Source organism: Anopheles coustani, chromosome X, assembly GCF_943734705.1.
Source record: "Anopheles coustani chromosome X, idAnoCousDA_361_x.2, whole genome shotgun sequence".
NCBI classification, from domain to species: domain Eukaryota; kingdom Metazoa; phylum Arthropoda; class Insecta; order Diptera; family Culicidae; genus Anopheles; species Anopheles coustani.
In genome coordinates this window covers 9,788,799-9,802,772 of record NC_071290.1, presented here as the reverse complement: position 1 = coordinate 9,802,772, position 13,974 = coordinate 9,788,799, and the positions used below count along the sequence as shown (strand labels likewise).

Genomic DNA, 13,974 nt, shown 5'->3' with positions numbered 1-13,974 from the left:
GTAGTGTTTGTGTGTGCGTGTGTGTGGGTGTGTGTAGCTAATGAAATCTAGCTGATTGTAAGGCGGGGGAATTTTGGTACTTTACGAAACAGTTTAAGGTGCCGTCAATTATTAAATTGCGTTGTCCATTCCCGCCGATAAGAAGTAAGTATTTGCGTGTGTCAGAAGCATCGGTAAGTATTTAAGGCACCTACAGATCACAGTGAACCTACGCGACGCAGTTTTTCCTATAACCAGAATCAAAGATGACCTGCCTTGAGGGTAAACTATTCGCATTCGATTCGTAGCCCTCGATTATTGTAAGTATTGGCGCGTGTATCGGAAAGTGTTAAAGGCACCATTTTAGTTACCGTTCGATTCACCGGATGCGTATTCTTAGCTGTTCGATTCGATGCAGGGGTTCTGAATTCATCAGAAGGATGTTTAATTGTAATGAAATTCTACGAACGTGAGTTTCTTGGGAGATTTCTTGTTGCTTGTAGCAGACCATATAAATAATAGTTTCACACGTCTACTTTCATCCGTCTCAGTGAGGTGCCGATTGAGGCTCGACTTTTGCTTAACTCTCCCGTTTACTTTTCGAGCGACATTCGTGCCGTGGACAAGGATGCGCCTGAGCGTGGTGTGCAAATAGTGGTAAATGTTTGTGGGATAAACAAAAGAAAGGAAAAAAAACAAACCTAGTCCAATACCAAATAGCAGTACGAGTAGCAGCAATAGCAGTAGTAGGGCATATATGTTAAGCGTACAATAAATAGGGAAGATAATGCGGTATAACATGCGGTTGCGGATCAAACCACCTACATGCCTGACACAACACACACCTGACAAAGTATAATGTGAATAAACCTAACGACAAACGAAACCGATACACCTTTCCGCACGCGCCAAACGACCGCAAATGTAAGTACTCAAGTTGGAGCGAGCGTAAGCGTTCTGCCGTTCGTTTCAGATTAACGCTGTTATTCGTGACTGAGTTCGAAACCATCATGTAATTTCCTTGCTTTCTCTGACTACCGTTACCTCGTTTGAAAATACATTAGAATATTCTTTAGTAAGTACTACATTCTGGCGTACGATCGCAAGCACTGGGGAGGTTCATTAAATAAACAGTGATACCGCGTAAGTTGGACTACCATCGCAGATGATAGCGTTCATTGGTGTGTAGCGCACGTTCTTTTTCACGAGATGTTTGGGAAGGATGGAAGCAACACATCTCTCACTTGAGGGGGTATCTAGACTACAGGATACTACACATCCCCTGGCAACATCCCCCGGCCAGCAGCGTGTCCCGAGATGGTGCCGTGAGTGTACCATCTAACGCCGGACCACCACTGTCGCCTTGCGAACGAATGTTATTGTTACTAGCTTTCACTGCACAGCCGCCGGGTGCGTGATCCACCGGGGGAATCGATAATACTGGAGCATCAGCGGTGGGCAACACCCCCTCACCCCCATCGCTACCGACGTCGCCAGCCAACGCCAGCACGGTCAGCGTACCGGAGCTGCTGTTCTCGCTTCGAGCGGTGTCGCACCTAGAGCGATTGCGCGTCCACTCGCCATATTGCTTCCGGCGTTCGTCGGCCATCCGTTTCAACCGTTCCAGTCGGGATTTGAGCTGACGGGGTGAGACACCACTGAATCCGCCACCGAGCGAGGTGTCCGTCGGCTTTGCATTCGGTTCCTTGCCTTTGTTCGTGGCCGCTGGCAGCTTGGCCGGGGTCGGTTTCGCTGCGGGCGGATGCACGGGGAACTCTTGTTCGATAATTACGTCCGCTTCGATCGGCCCGGTGGTCGGCATACCGGAGATGGCCGCTAGCAGTGGTTGGTGCTCCTCATCGCCGGTTAGCGACAGCGCCGTAGCCTCATCGTCCCCAGCGAAATCATGCTGGTCGTCGTCGGCCGTCACCGCAACAACGCCGCTATCGTCACCGTCGCCGCTCGCTCCTCCTTCGGCACTAACGTCACCATCACCGCGGTCCGTGCCGGTATCCGTGGTGGTGCGCGAACCCTTGCTACTTTCGTACGACTCGGGAAGCGGCGAGTGCGACTCCGCACTCTCGGGCGTGTACGGCTCGAAGCGATGGTGCACCAGCTGCGACCCGTCCAACGGGGCGCCGTTCGTGTTGCCGGCCCCGGCCAGCGTCGTGTACGTGTTGAGGTAGTGCGTGTCGATGCGGTTAACGATGATATCGTTCGCCAGCATCATCCGGCGCGAGATGAGCGTCTTCCGGTGCTCGACCGGCTGGTGTTTGATAATGTTGCGACAGTTCGGGCAGATCGGCGCCCGGTCGCAGTCAGTCGGCTCACCGGGTTGCGCCTGGCTGCTGTACAGCGAGCACATGCACACATTCAGATTGCTATCGGTGTCGAACACGCTTATACTGACGATGGGTTGACTCGACGGCGATTCCGTCCCCAGCAGACCGCCGCCACCACTGGCGTCCGGCTCAAGCGCTCCCAGGTTGCGCTCAAGGCACTGCTCGATGCGAGCACAGCAAGCTTGGCATGACCCGCGCCCATTGGAGGTGAATGTCGGCAGGATGGAAGTGTGTGCGCTCGATCCACCACGATCAAGTGGAACGTGAATTTTGGCTGCGGCATCACTGCCGTTACTACTATGGCCAGCTAAGATATTGGTAACGCTTTTGCTACTACTATTACTATTTGCACTACCACTACTACTACTACTATTACTACTTCCGCTACTACTATTGGGCACTGGGTGTTCAACACGGGGTGTTGCGGGCGCATGCGTATCACAGGAACAGTAATCTAAAATACCTTGACTCGTCTTGATTCGCGTGCTGAGATAAACTGGCTGGAAGTGAGAACGAAACACCAAAACGATAGACGAAAATGAATGCCCATGAACGCTTCCAATTCTCCCTCATCGCCATACCTTGTGGTCTCCCATGCACACGCTCGCTCCGATGATGCCGTAGCGGACGGGCGATCCGCTGGCGCTGCCGTCGGCACCGGAGTTGCCATCGCCGTTGAAATTACTGTCGCTGATCAGCTTCCGGGCCGCCGGGCTGACCAGTATACGGTCGCACCAGGCCGGGCAGCGGGTCGCCATGTACGAGCACGGCTGCATCGGATCTTCCTCGTACGGGTACGACGGTGGGAATGTGATGGGATACTCGTACAGTATGCTCCGGAGCGAATCGAGCTCTCGGTCGAATTGACGCAGCTGCAGCAAGGAAGGGAAACATTTAATTATTATTATTACAACACAGGAAAACTTAATTCTACATTACTTGTTGGTTTCTTATTATACAAAATTCATAACGTTACGCTTGATGGTTTTTCCCTCACTCGAATAAAGTAACGCACCAAAATCGATTCAAAACCATATCTTTATAAGAAAACAGGCAAAACGCTAATCCTATTCCACAGATCGCTAGAGAAACCAGCGTAGCAAAGAAAACTGAAAGCATACTTGGATGGTAAAAAAAAATGTTTCACAATAATGAATTCAATATTAAAAAGCATATCAAATTTTTGTTATTATCATGAAAAGAATAAAAAAAAACCTTGCACGGGACGGACATACGGACTACGACTTGTGCCCAGATAATCAGGCCTTAAATCTTCAATCACACAGAAATTGTTCGGTTTAAAATAGTTACAGATCCGTTATTGTGAAATGTAAAACAAAACCCCGGTAAATATGCCCAGACAAGCTGAACAATTCACGTTCTCGGACGGTGCAAAGCATGCAAAATGTGTTCTTCATTCGATTAAATTGCGAAAAAGAATCATAATACAAAAGCACACGTATACATTCACATGTCAAATCGAAAAAGGGTGCAAAAATTTTCAAGGTAATATAAATCAAACCATGCTAAGACAGTTTTGTTATCGGACAGTATCTGTACTTATAACATTTATAGAAACTAAGCTATGCCAATATTAAGAAAGAATAGAATATTACACATATTTTGTATTTGAAAAACACATTTTCCTTCAAAGCTCCAACACTGATAACGCCTCGCAGATGCCGTATTCAAATAATCCGAACCAGGCACATGAACAAGAGTTTCCTATCCACAACAGAGTTTTGCTATCCATTGGTTATTATATGATTGACCAGAATAGCCTTTTGAGAAATGGTGCAAGTTAAGTGACAAATTATATTTGTTTTTATTGAGATTGTAGTGGTATGAAATTTCGAATGCGTGACAAAATAATCCAGTTTAATGAGGACACTGAACGGCACGTTCCAAAATTAAATGAATAAATACGACAGGATTTACAAATTCTTATTTTTGGATCAATTGTTTAGAGATTGTTTAGCACCTGGACTGAGCCTAGCCACAACAGAACGAAAATATGATCGTGCTGCTATAATCTAAAAATTTAGCGTTTTACAATAAATATAAAACTACTGCATCAGCTTCACAAGTTAATAATACTGACTTTATGTTCAAGCAGGGCCCGTGTAACTGGGCCTTAATAGCAAATCTTTAATATTTGCAACCAACTCTTCACATATAAGCTTACAAACTAAAGCAAATGAAAAGCACATTTTGTAAAACAATATCAATATTCTAAGCAAAATATTCAGAAAAATGTGTTCAACAAAATAATGCTTAAAATGTTTACATTAATTGTGACTGCGATACATTTGCTGTTTACTAAAAGCAAGTCGGTCTATTCAAACAAATGTGATATGTGATAAGTCGAACAGCTCGTTAGGGTAATTATATTACGTAAAATATAAAAGTTTTCGTGATGTCAAATATATCACAGTGCAAAGATTGTAATCTATCAAGATCTTAAAAGTACTAGAATAACATTTTAATTATTACAAGTGAGACATAAACACATTTAAAACAAAATAGACTTTCGTACTTACCCAACTCTCCTTGAACGTGCTTTGATCGCTGTGGAAAAACTCCTTCTTCCCGACCGTCAGCACGTTTGCTCCATCCGCGTCACGATACTGAACCTTTGTACTGTCGTGTTTCGCATTCTGTACCCGATGCACTGTGAGATCTTCGGTAAGTTTCTACAGATAGGATAGGAGCGGAAATCAATAAAAAATTCAATTCAATTTTTCTTGCCCTCCCACTAGCCCAGCACTACCAACCTTAATAACACCTTCCGTGTCGCAGCGGAAGTTGAAATCACCAAATACGAAGTATGGCACTGGTCGGTTAACAGTGTCTTTATGAAATCTATCGTGCAAAGAACGTTATAAAACGGAGAGTTCAATAAAAGTGTGCTCAAATGGAAAAAAGAACGGTAGGGCAAGTCCGTCCAACACATGGTTTCGCACTTACCGTTCGAGTGTGTGCACTAGCGCCCGGCGCCGGCTCTTACAGTACACCGACGGATACTCCTCGCAGGCGGCCAAATTAGACGCGTCGTGAAAGAGATGAATATTCACTAGATCGAACACCGTACCGCTCAGGAACCAACGCGTGCGGAGGAATCCTTTACGTGACCATTTGCACTAAAACAAAAAAAAACCCGGAAGAGAGAAAGCAGACACGTCAACAAAAGTAAAACTTTACTGAGTAAAGACCGCTTCTTACCTCCGGAAAAAATTGCTGCGGAAATTTGGCCTTCTCCTTGCTCGCCACCGTTTCGATGCTTCCGGTGTGTATGCTCTTACCCTCGACCGGGTCCCATTCGTGCGTTAGAAAGTTCCACATTAACACATGGTCGACAGTGTTCTGCACGAAGTACAAGTTTCCCAGTGCCTGCATGGAAAAGAAAAACAAAACATTGAAATACATTAGCAAATTTGGTAATCTCTAAACGCTCTTATTTTTACACATGACGCTTTCACAAACTAATTGTTTTCAACACTTAATTGAATTGAAGAAATGGTTATTCTTCCCATTCTTATTGCAATTCTTTTAAATTTATTCCGTGCAAGTATGTTTGACTTTTGTGCTTAAAGAGGTGAATTACATGAAAGCACAGAGTATTTATAAATATCATAAAACATACTCTGAATATATTAAAATGAAATTCACTTCTTTTGTTTTATTTATTTATCAATTTATTTATCCAGATTCATCCGCAAGCATTTAAAGACGAACACTAGTTTTGTAGTATTTAGCATTCAGAGTATAAACATGCGTCATTGAATGATCCATACTAATGTATCATTGTTCTGCACATTGTTATTATCAGTGTACGTACCATTGCGTCAATTTGACGAATTTTCTGCGTTTTTTTGCAAATATTATCTTCGTTATGGGACTTGACGCATGAAAAAGTGCTTGCTTGTTTTTGGTTCTTACGAATGAGCGATTTCATAAGCTTTGAAAAACAATGCCAAAATGTACCGATTGTTTGTCTCGGCATAATATTTAAATGCATCAACCCATTAAGGAGATATTATTTGGTCAAATTGAATAGGATGTACTTTTGTGGTAGATTTGACCAGAGCATTTCAGCCCGAAGTATTAAATTCCATGCAAGATATTTTTAACATAAAAAAGTCACAAATAGATCACAAAGTTGCGTATCTTTGATTTGCATAGGAAATAAACATAAAAATGCTCCCAACCCTTGTGAAATTTAACGTAGTAAGTTCAACAATTTCAGCTATGAAAAATATTTGCGTTAAAATGCCCAAATACAAAAGCAACCCCCGAGTGGTTGCGATGAAGAGGGAATGTGACATATTTGCTTGTTTGAACCTGTAACAACACCCAACCGCCCACAGGTTACACGCGCATCCACCGGGGAAAACTTACGCTGTTCCCAGCGGAACATTTCCATGACGCTAGTGTAACGCGTGTCCTTCAACTCCGTCAGCAAACATTGGCGATCCTCCCCAGCGCCAAATGGGGCATATGCGAGAGTTACAAAGAAAAAGAACGAAGAAAAATCAATGTGGTGATGGTAAGGCAAGGCGTACAAAGCCACTTGCCAGAAATAGATCAACAACGGTAACGCTAGGAGGTGGTCACGGTTTGCTTCCCTTTTGAGGCTTCCTCCCAAGGATCAGCATCAGCGAGGCGAATGATGGCTTTCATAATCGAATCCCGACGGGCAGCTACATACCGGTACGGGAAACCCCAATGGAGGTTTCGGTCCGGCTTCTTCGAGTCTCAAGAAGACGATGCTTCCGAGCTGGACCTTTGTCCATTAGCTCCAATCAGTGCAACTTTCTTTCTTTTTTTTTTGCGTGCAGCCCATTTCTACCGGTTGTTGTTTGTCTCTCCTTAATTAGATTTCATATTCAGTATCGATTGTGGTGAATGTGGCGACGGGCGGCATGGAGGAGCTTATGGCAAAATGGCAGGAGAATTTTCTCTTAGAATTCCTATGAAACTAGCGTTCCCAAGACAGGATGTGTCTTCGGCTTAACGTAATGATTCTTGACCTAGCGTCTGTTTGACTGTCGACATCTGTTCATCTTATTTAATACTTCACGGTGTGAATTAAATTTAGAAATGTCAATCCAATTATAATTCTTTAGCCTACAAATCTTATCAGAATTAGATCATTTGTGTATTTCTTGTCTTATTTAAAGGAACACTACAACTGATTAAATGAAATTCACTAGCTCTTCTGTTTTTTCATCCACCCATAAGTTAAAATTAATGAACAATGGAATTTAACATACGTAGAAACACGTTTAATGAAATATATAGACAGCTCATGAACTAGTAATAATACTTTCGTCTTCAATTTAATTTGCATAATGCATTCTTTGCATGATAAAAAAGCTTAACATTTGTATAAAGTTTAGAGAAACCGTAATCGTCTGCCTTGTGATGGGTACTAACATGTAGAATTTCCAACATAGTTAACACACTTCGATGCATCAAAGTATTAAGTATTTATTTTGTCGATTGCGATGGTACAAGCTTGATCTTTCGCATCTGATCGGGGCGGATTCGATTTCTCTTCGGTAACGGTAAAAAAAAACGACTGTCACGGTATTACAAACAGGTGTTACCTGATCCAGTGGCATGGTTCAAACCATCCATGCCGAACAAGTTCTGGAGGCCAATCGAAGCCTGCCGATCGGACAAACAATGACCTTTGCGAGAATCTGGCATACACACACACATCAAGCAAATAAACAATTGGAGGAAAGCCAGCCGTCGGCGTCGGTGCTGGTCCCTACGTCGTGTCTCTCGGCAACGTGGCCGACCTGGACTAAATCGGGCCAAAGCGCTCCCTTGAACCGGTGTGCGTTGGTGTTACCGGATGCGGGCAAATGTTTTGCAATACGCCCAGCATAACAAGCATAGTAGTCCCCCCCTCCCGGAAGAACGTGGGGCTCATCAGTATTCACTGGCCCATTTGCCATCCGTTTGACAAACAATTCTTCCCATCGCTGGCCCCTCTCCCCGTTCATATAAGGGTGGAAGGGGAGGAGCAGCGTTGTAACTCGCCAACCGATTGGCACACACATTCTCTTCCCAGCCGAATTAGTTTACATCTTTCACACCAACAATATTTTCTAATCTATTCCAACGCAACAACGGGAGTGTTAAGTTTCGAATTGAGTGAAGCGCTGAATCGTAGGAAGAGTACAAACCAACGATCATATATGCTCCATCTTGCCCCGACTCACCGTGAAATGCTCTGCGGAGTTGTAGTCCTCGTCCAGGTACACCCGGATGCGATTGTAGTCGCGCAGCTCCTCGGACTCGCAGAGCTTCTTTATAAACTCCTGCACGTACTCCATCGACTTTTCGTAGGTCTTGCCGCCGACCTCCTGCAGATGGAGCGCGATAAACGCTGGCCGGTGCTGGGCGACATGGTCGAGAAACTCCCGGAGCCAGAGGTGCAGCAGCTTGGACGGCTGTCGGGGTTTCATCCGGGTTCCAGGAACGTGCAAAAATGAAATAAAAAGAACAAAGTTGTTATATCACACTATTGTAAATCGGTTATTAAATGAAAAGATGTTTAAAAACACTCTAAGCTGCTCGGGAATAAATAGAACAATTTAGCATGGTTGGCTAGAAAAGATTCCAGTGCTCTAGGTGTATATGGTTGCAGTTGGTGTTTTTTTTTTTTTTATTTACGTTTACGTTTTATGCGAACGTTTTGTCTCATTAGCACTCATTAGCATTCTGCACACGATTCGACGTGGAGCGCATGTGATGGCCATTGATATATAGCTCAGTGTAGAGGTACTGGCCTTTTTTATCTCAAGCTGTACGAACCCGAGTGGCTTCTTGTGCGTAAACAGCTGGTGGTAATTATTAAGGACGGTAGAGGAGAATGTCTACAACCTCACCATATTATAGCTCTATAATATAAACGTTATCAATGAGTGAAGGATCTGAAGAAATTCGAACGGAAAAAGTGTTGAGTGGCGGTGGACTCAAAAGGATAATTGTTTAAACTATCCAACCAACTGTCCGATAAAGTGTAAATACCTCAGTGTACTGAGATTTTGACCGAAATATATAATGTTTTCCTATTAATTGCTCAAGAAAACTTCCGTGAATAATGGAAGGTACTTTTGAACCTAAGCATGGCCATTCAAATTTATGAAAATCTTAATTTCATTGGCATCGCTGGAAGCATTCTTCGCTCTGTTGGACTCGGGACTCATAGCTCTCATGCTTTATTTTTTCCCCGTTGGGTAATTGGGTTTTGATTGTAATCTGGTGGTGGTCTTTTATAGCTTTCCGGTGTTTTTTTTAAGTCTACACGCAGCTAGAATGTTTGTACGCGGTGCGCCATCACACCAAGTCGTTTTAAATCACATTAAACTAATCGCAAATGGATTATTTATTAATGAGTGTACCTTAATTTTATTTCAAATAAATTTGAATAGCAATATCAATGACAGTTTGGTATGTTGGTAAAGAAATTTGTATTTACCAGCACCTTATGTGCTAGTGGTAAAAAAGAAACTAATCAAAATGAGATGGGTTTAAATATTTGGATAATGCGCGATGAGTCAAACTTTCTCCGGTCGATAAAACCTCAGTGAAAAATTAACTTTTGACCCCACTTCAATGTTGGCAAGAAATGGCGGAATTATGAACTCGCAATATTGGTTATATAGCTGACTTAAACAATGGTCAATGTTTGATTAAAACGACGTGGAATGTGGAACTTAAGGCGGTCTTTAGATGCCCAAAGCTATGGGAAGCACGCGGGTGGAAGAGTACATCTGACAAAAGCGAGACTGGCGCCCGGGATTTTGCCGAATAATTGTATTTCGAAAGCTTATACCCGGGATACTCCTCCTGTGTCACATTGACTGTCAAGCCAATGCTACACTTGTACAAAAAAATGGATAAAAAACGCCATCGTTTCGAGCTTATCTGAAGGTTTTCGTACCTGGTTTCGTACAGGCCGAACAAATATTGAAACGACTGTGGTAAGATTTGCTGCTCTTCGCTATATGCGTACGGTGAGATTTGATTCTTGTAGTTTTGTTGTTTTTCGTTCTCCTCACCCGCGCCCCGACCTTCCACCCCCTACTCTTAGCGAGTTTGGTGCTGTGTCCACTCTTAGCGAGTTTGTGTGTGCCTTCAGCTAAACGACGTCGCTTCTATTTTGAATTGTTTTCGGTCTTCTTTGGTCTGTCGCCTGCACACTACGGTTCTACATTCTTGACGAGCTGACCCTAGCGAGCGCGTTACGGGCGGGCGAACGATAAAGTGGTACGGCAAAACTTTGGTAAATAAACAAAAATAAACACCTACACCACGTAAGCGCGAGCGGGCGCAAGGGTGGAGGGGTGGGCGCATCGGTTCTAGCAGGCCGGTGCGCCATCTTCCCCTGCGGGCCCCGGTTTTGTTCGCTTACGGCTTCACTTAAAGCCGCACTATGCGTGCTCAAAATTAACGGAAGCCATCTTGCCAGTGGAACAAGACTGGTGTCGCTCTATTTCGCAACGCTTCTTTATCGAATCAAGACGGAAAGCCTTCGCTAACTGTTGTGTCTGGAAATTAATCTGAAAAAACTCTTCCTATCGATTTCGCCGCGTCGTGCTATTAGCAAGGAATGCTTAATTACAAAATAACATCCCTTATTTATGAAACAAACAATCAACACGCCTAGGGCTTGTCTATCATTTCTGTAAATATTGTATGCATCCGTTAGAACTGAGCATTGAAACATAGCGATGTGATTCAGTTTATCAGAATATCTTCATCTGTTTAGAGAAAATTTCACACACATGCGTCATACAATTGTAAGTCAATTGAAAGAAAAGATATAAAACTGCATTGCTATGGCAAATGTTTGTGGAACAAGCTGTACAAACATAGGTGTGTTTAGGTATCAACCAATGCACACAGGCGCTACGGTTTGAATTAAAAATATAATTCAAGCTCAAATGAGCATTGTTGGTATGGCTGGCTGGGCTGCATTTGATAGCATCCCGTTTTTTCCCACCCCCTCGGCTGCATACCGTCGGTGACACCTTTTACGCTCATTAGTTTTGGCCGACGCGCTTCATTAACCCTTTTCATGGTAGGCTAGGGCAAAGTATCCTTAGATCGCATGTTTGTATTTACTTCACTTAAGCCCGACAAACTGGCGCGCAGCGTATTGGAGTAATTTATTACGATGCATCTGGGCGGGATTTACTTTTCCGATGAGCAAATTAGAACCGCGTCTAGCGCAAACAACACCGTGCTACGAGCCTCTACATTGCTTGGGGGTTGACGGAGTCTGCAACATGGGAGCAATAAATCTATCACTTCCGTGCTGTGAACATAACAAAACAAAAGTTAAATAATAAGGGCTTACAAAAGTACGAAAGCCAAAAGCAAGCTACTCGTACCTTAACATAGATTTAACATTATGCTCAGGCCGCATATTTACCACATAACTTTACAAGTTTTAGATCGTATTTTGCCACATACAATTAGCATAGTTTGCGAGTTGGCGAATTTTTCCCTTGATAAATAAAGCTTCTAACCTAATTTGATACTTACGTCTTCAAAAACGCTGCCCACATTTGCGGTTATGAGAAGAATTGGTATGGTGTCTGCTTCTGCGGAGGCCATAGCGATCGCTGTCCTTTTTTTTAGATGGCGACACACTTGCTGATAGGAGATGCCTTAACCTTGCAGCTTCTTGTCCTTTTCAAGGATTTACTCCAACGCAGGGTAAGAATTAAGGCGTTCCTATGGTAGCCAAAGTACACTGCCGGCTGGGAGTCATATTCCTGGGTGTTACTTTTGGTTTCGGAGCATCGTATGATACTTATTCAGTTCAGCTCACGGTTTACAGCTTGCAAGTGATGTTGTATCCTGTTTATAACAGCGATGGAAGCTGGATTCAATGTGGTGTGAATCCTCGCAGACGAAGTAGACGAAGAGGAACTAACAGGCTTTACCGCAACCACGGACGATTCTCGTAAGTAGGCAACTGCTGCCTTGAAAGGATGCCCGTGCGATAACAACACCCTTGGAATAATAGGTCAAACTTTTATCCGCCTCGGCCGACTCTGTCATTGCAGACGATTAGCATCCCAGTGTCCGTCGATGGCGGGAAAGGTTGTGTTCTTCCTGTTGCATCCGCGACGACCAGTTGATGGCTGCGAGATTGTGGTTATGGTTTGTGTTTATTGCTGATGGTCGTGCTGTTGGATCGAGGTTTCGGGGGCAAATGTTTGCGTACGCCAGTCCGGGTGTGTAGCACTTTTCCACCTCCGGTTCCACACTGCGAAGGAAGCGAAAGTGATGCGCTCTCGGGCGGCGGAAGCAGGAACGCTCGCGGAAACCAATCACCGATTACAAACTTCTGCACAAAAGGCGTGAGAAACTGCGCTGCATTGTCCCGATCGAACCGCACTACGAAACATTGAAACAGTGTCAGAGCAGGAAAATCGCCGTTCACACCACCCGTTCGGGGAGAAGGAATACCGTAGAATGCGCGAACGCAACGGCCGACCTGCGGAATGTCAAATGCCGAAAAAATACACCCCGAAGTTTATAGTAAAGAGTCAAAGGGTTCAGACAGAAGTTGCAATTTTTTTGTTTCGGCGTGTGATGGCAAATATCAATTTAGTAAACGCATCCAAAATTCGAAAATGCATGCAAATGCAATTCAAATATAGATTAAAAATGTTATCCATGTCGACAAAATTAGAATATACGGTTTTTGCCAACGAATTTGCATGCTCCTCCGGAGATTTCTTCCAGGTTCGAGGTAGAATATACAGTACAACGTCGATTATAATGGGCAGTTGTAAGCTGGCTTTGTCAGTGCTCCGACGCATGAAATTCATCAATTCTCAAATTGTGCTTATTCATATTTTTCCAGTCAAAAACTATACAAAACAGATAAAACAGATAGTGAGTGAAAGTTGTATGTTAGTTCATTTTTAATTTCACTCGACACTACAATGATATATCAGCTGTTATCCGAACCTTTTATAATTGGCGACCTAGTGTATTCCATAGCCTAGGCGTTTGTGAAAACGCCAATAAAACATTTATTATCGGACTTGACCTGCTTTCCAGGACAGACTGCTGGGATATTTGCTTCGTTCTAGTAACCTTGAACTCGGAGCAATCGGAGCGAATAGAAATAGATCCGAACTCACACAATTTTGAATCATAATCTTGGTTATGTGTTGCTAAATATGTCATAAAACACTTTTCCTATATTTTACTAATCAACTTCCATACTGTATATAAACATGCTCTAGTTTTGGATAGAGTAAAAGTTTATGAACTGAAGTCGCATGTCTAGATCATCAATTTCTAAAAGACAAAGATAACAAAGTTTTCGTTTATTTTATTTAAAAAGTAGAATATGTTCATAATCGAACTATAACGAAAAAGTTGAATTTTATGAAGGGATTTTCTTCTGCAATTTTCTGCGAGCCTGGTGGATATGGTATAAAACGATAAACAAAATGTTGCTATGTTGTCAAAAGATATGACCGTGAAATGAACGCGCACATGTATGAGTGTAGTTGCTATTTTATTTACCGTTACCATGCAACGATTCGGACATAAACAAATAGCGCTGCTCAAAGAATTCGACTGGATCGGGATAAAATAAGTCTAG

General features: G+C 43.3%; 1 protein-coding gene across 2 annotated transcripts; it reads right to left on the bottom strand.

Annotated features, from left to right (window-relative positions):
• Positions 1–644: 644 nt before the first annotated feature.
• LOC131269700 (uncharacterized) lies at positions 645–12,795 on the bottom strand. 2 transcript variants are annotated; one of them, XM_058272193.1, is made up of 9 exons: positions 12,293–12,795; positions 11,889–12,206; positions 8,555–8,785; positions 5,544–5,711; positions 5,289–5,461; positions 5,096–5,183; positions 4,862–5,014; positions 2,903–3,193; positions 645–2,821 (listed from the first exon to the last, which is right to left on the bottom strand). In XM_058272193.1, the coding sequence occupies exons 2-9, from the start codon at positions 11,958–11,960 to the stop codon at positions 1,241–1,243; spliced, it is 2,757 nt and encodes a 918-aa protein (XP_058128176.1). In that variant the 5' UTR covers positions 11,961–12,206; positions 12,293–12,795; the 3' UTR covers positions 645–1,240. The 2 variants fall into 2 exon arrangements, with proteins under 2 accessions (XP_058128176.1, XP_058128174.1); XM_058272191.1 differs by having other exon boundaries at positions 11,889–12,795.
• Positions 12,796–13,974: the final 1,179 nt, after the last annotated feature.

Excerpts from the sequence above, each read along its gene's own strand:
- LOC131269700 (XM_058272191.1), bottom strand. The coding sequence starts at position 11,960 with ATGGCCTCCGCAGAAGCAGACACCATACCAATTCTTCTCATAACCGCA. Across the intron at positions 8,786-11,888 it reads TGGGCAGCGTTTTTGAAGAC|CCGTCCAAGCTGCTGCACCT; the intron begins GTAAGTATCAAA and ends AAACCCCGACAG. Across the intron at positions 5,712-8,554 it reads ACTCCGCAGAGCATTTCACG|GCACTGGGAAACTTGTACTT; the intron begins GTGAGTCGGGGC and ends TTTTCCATGCAG.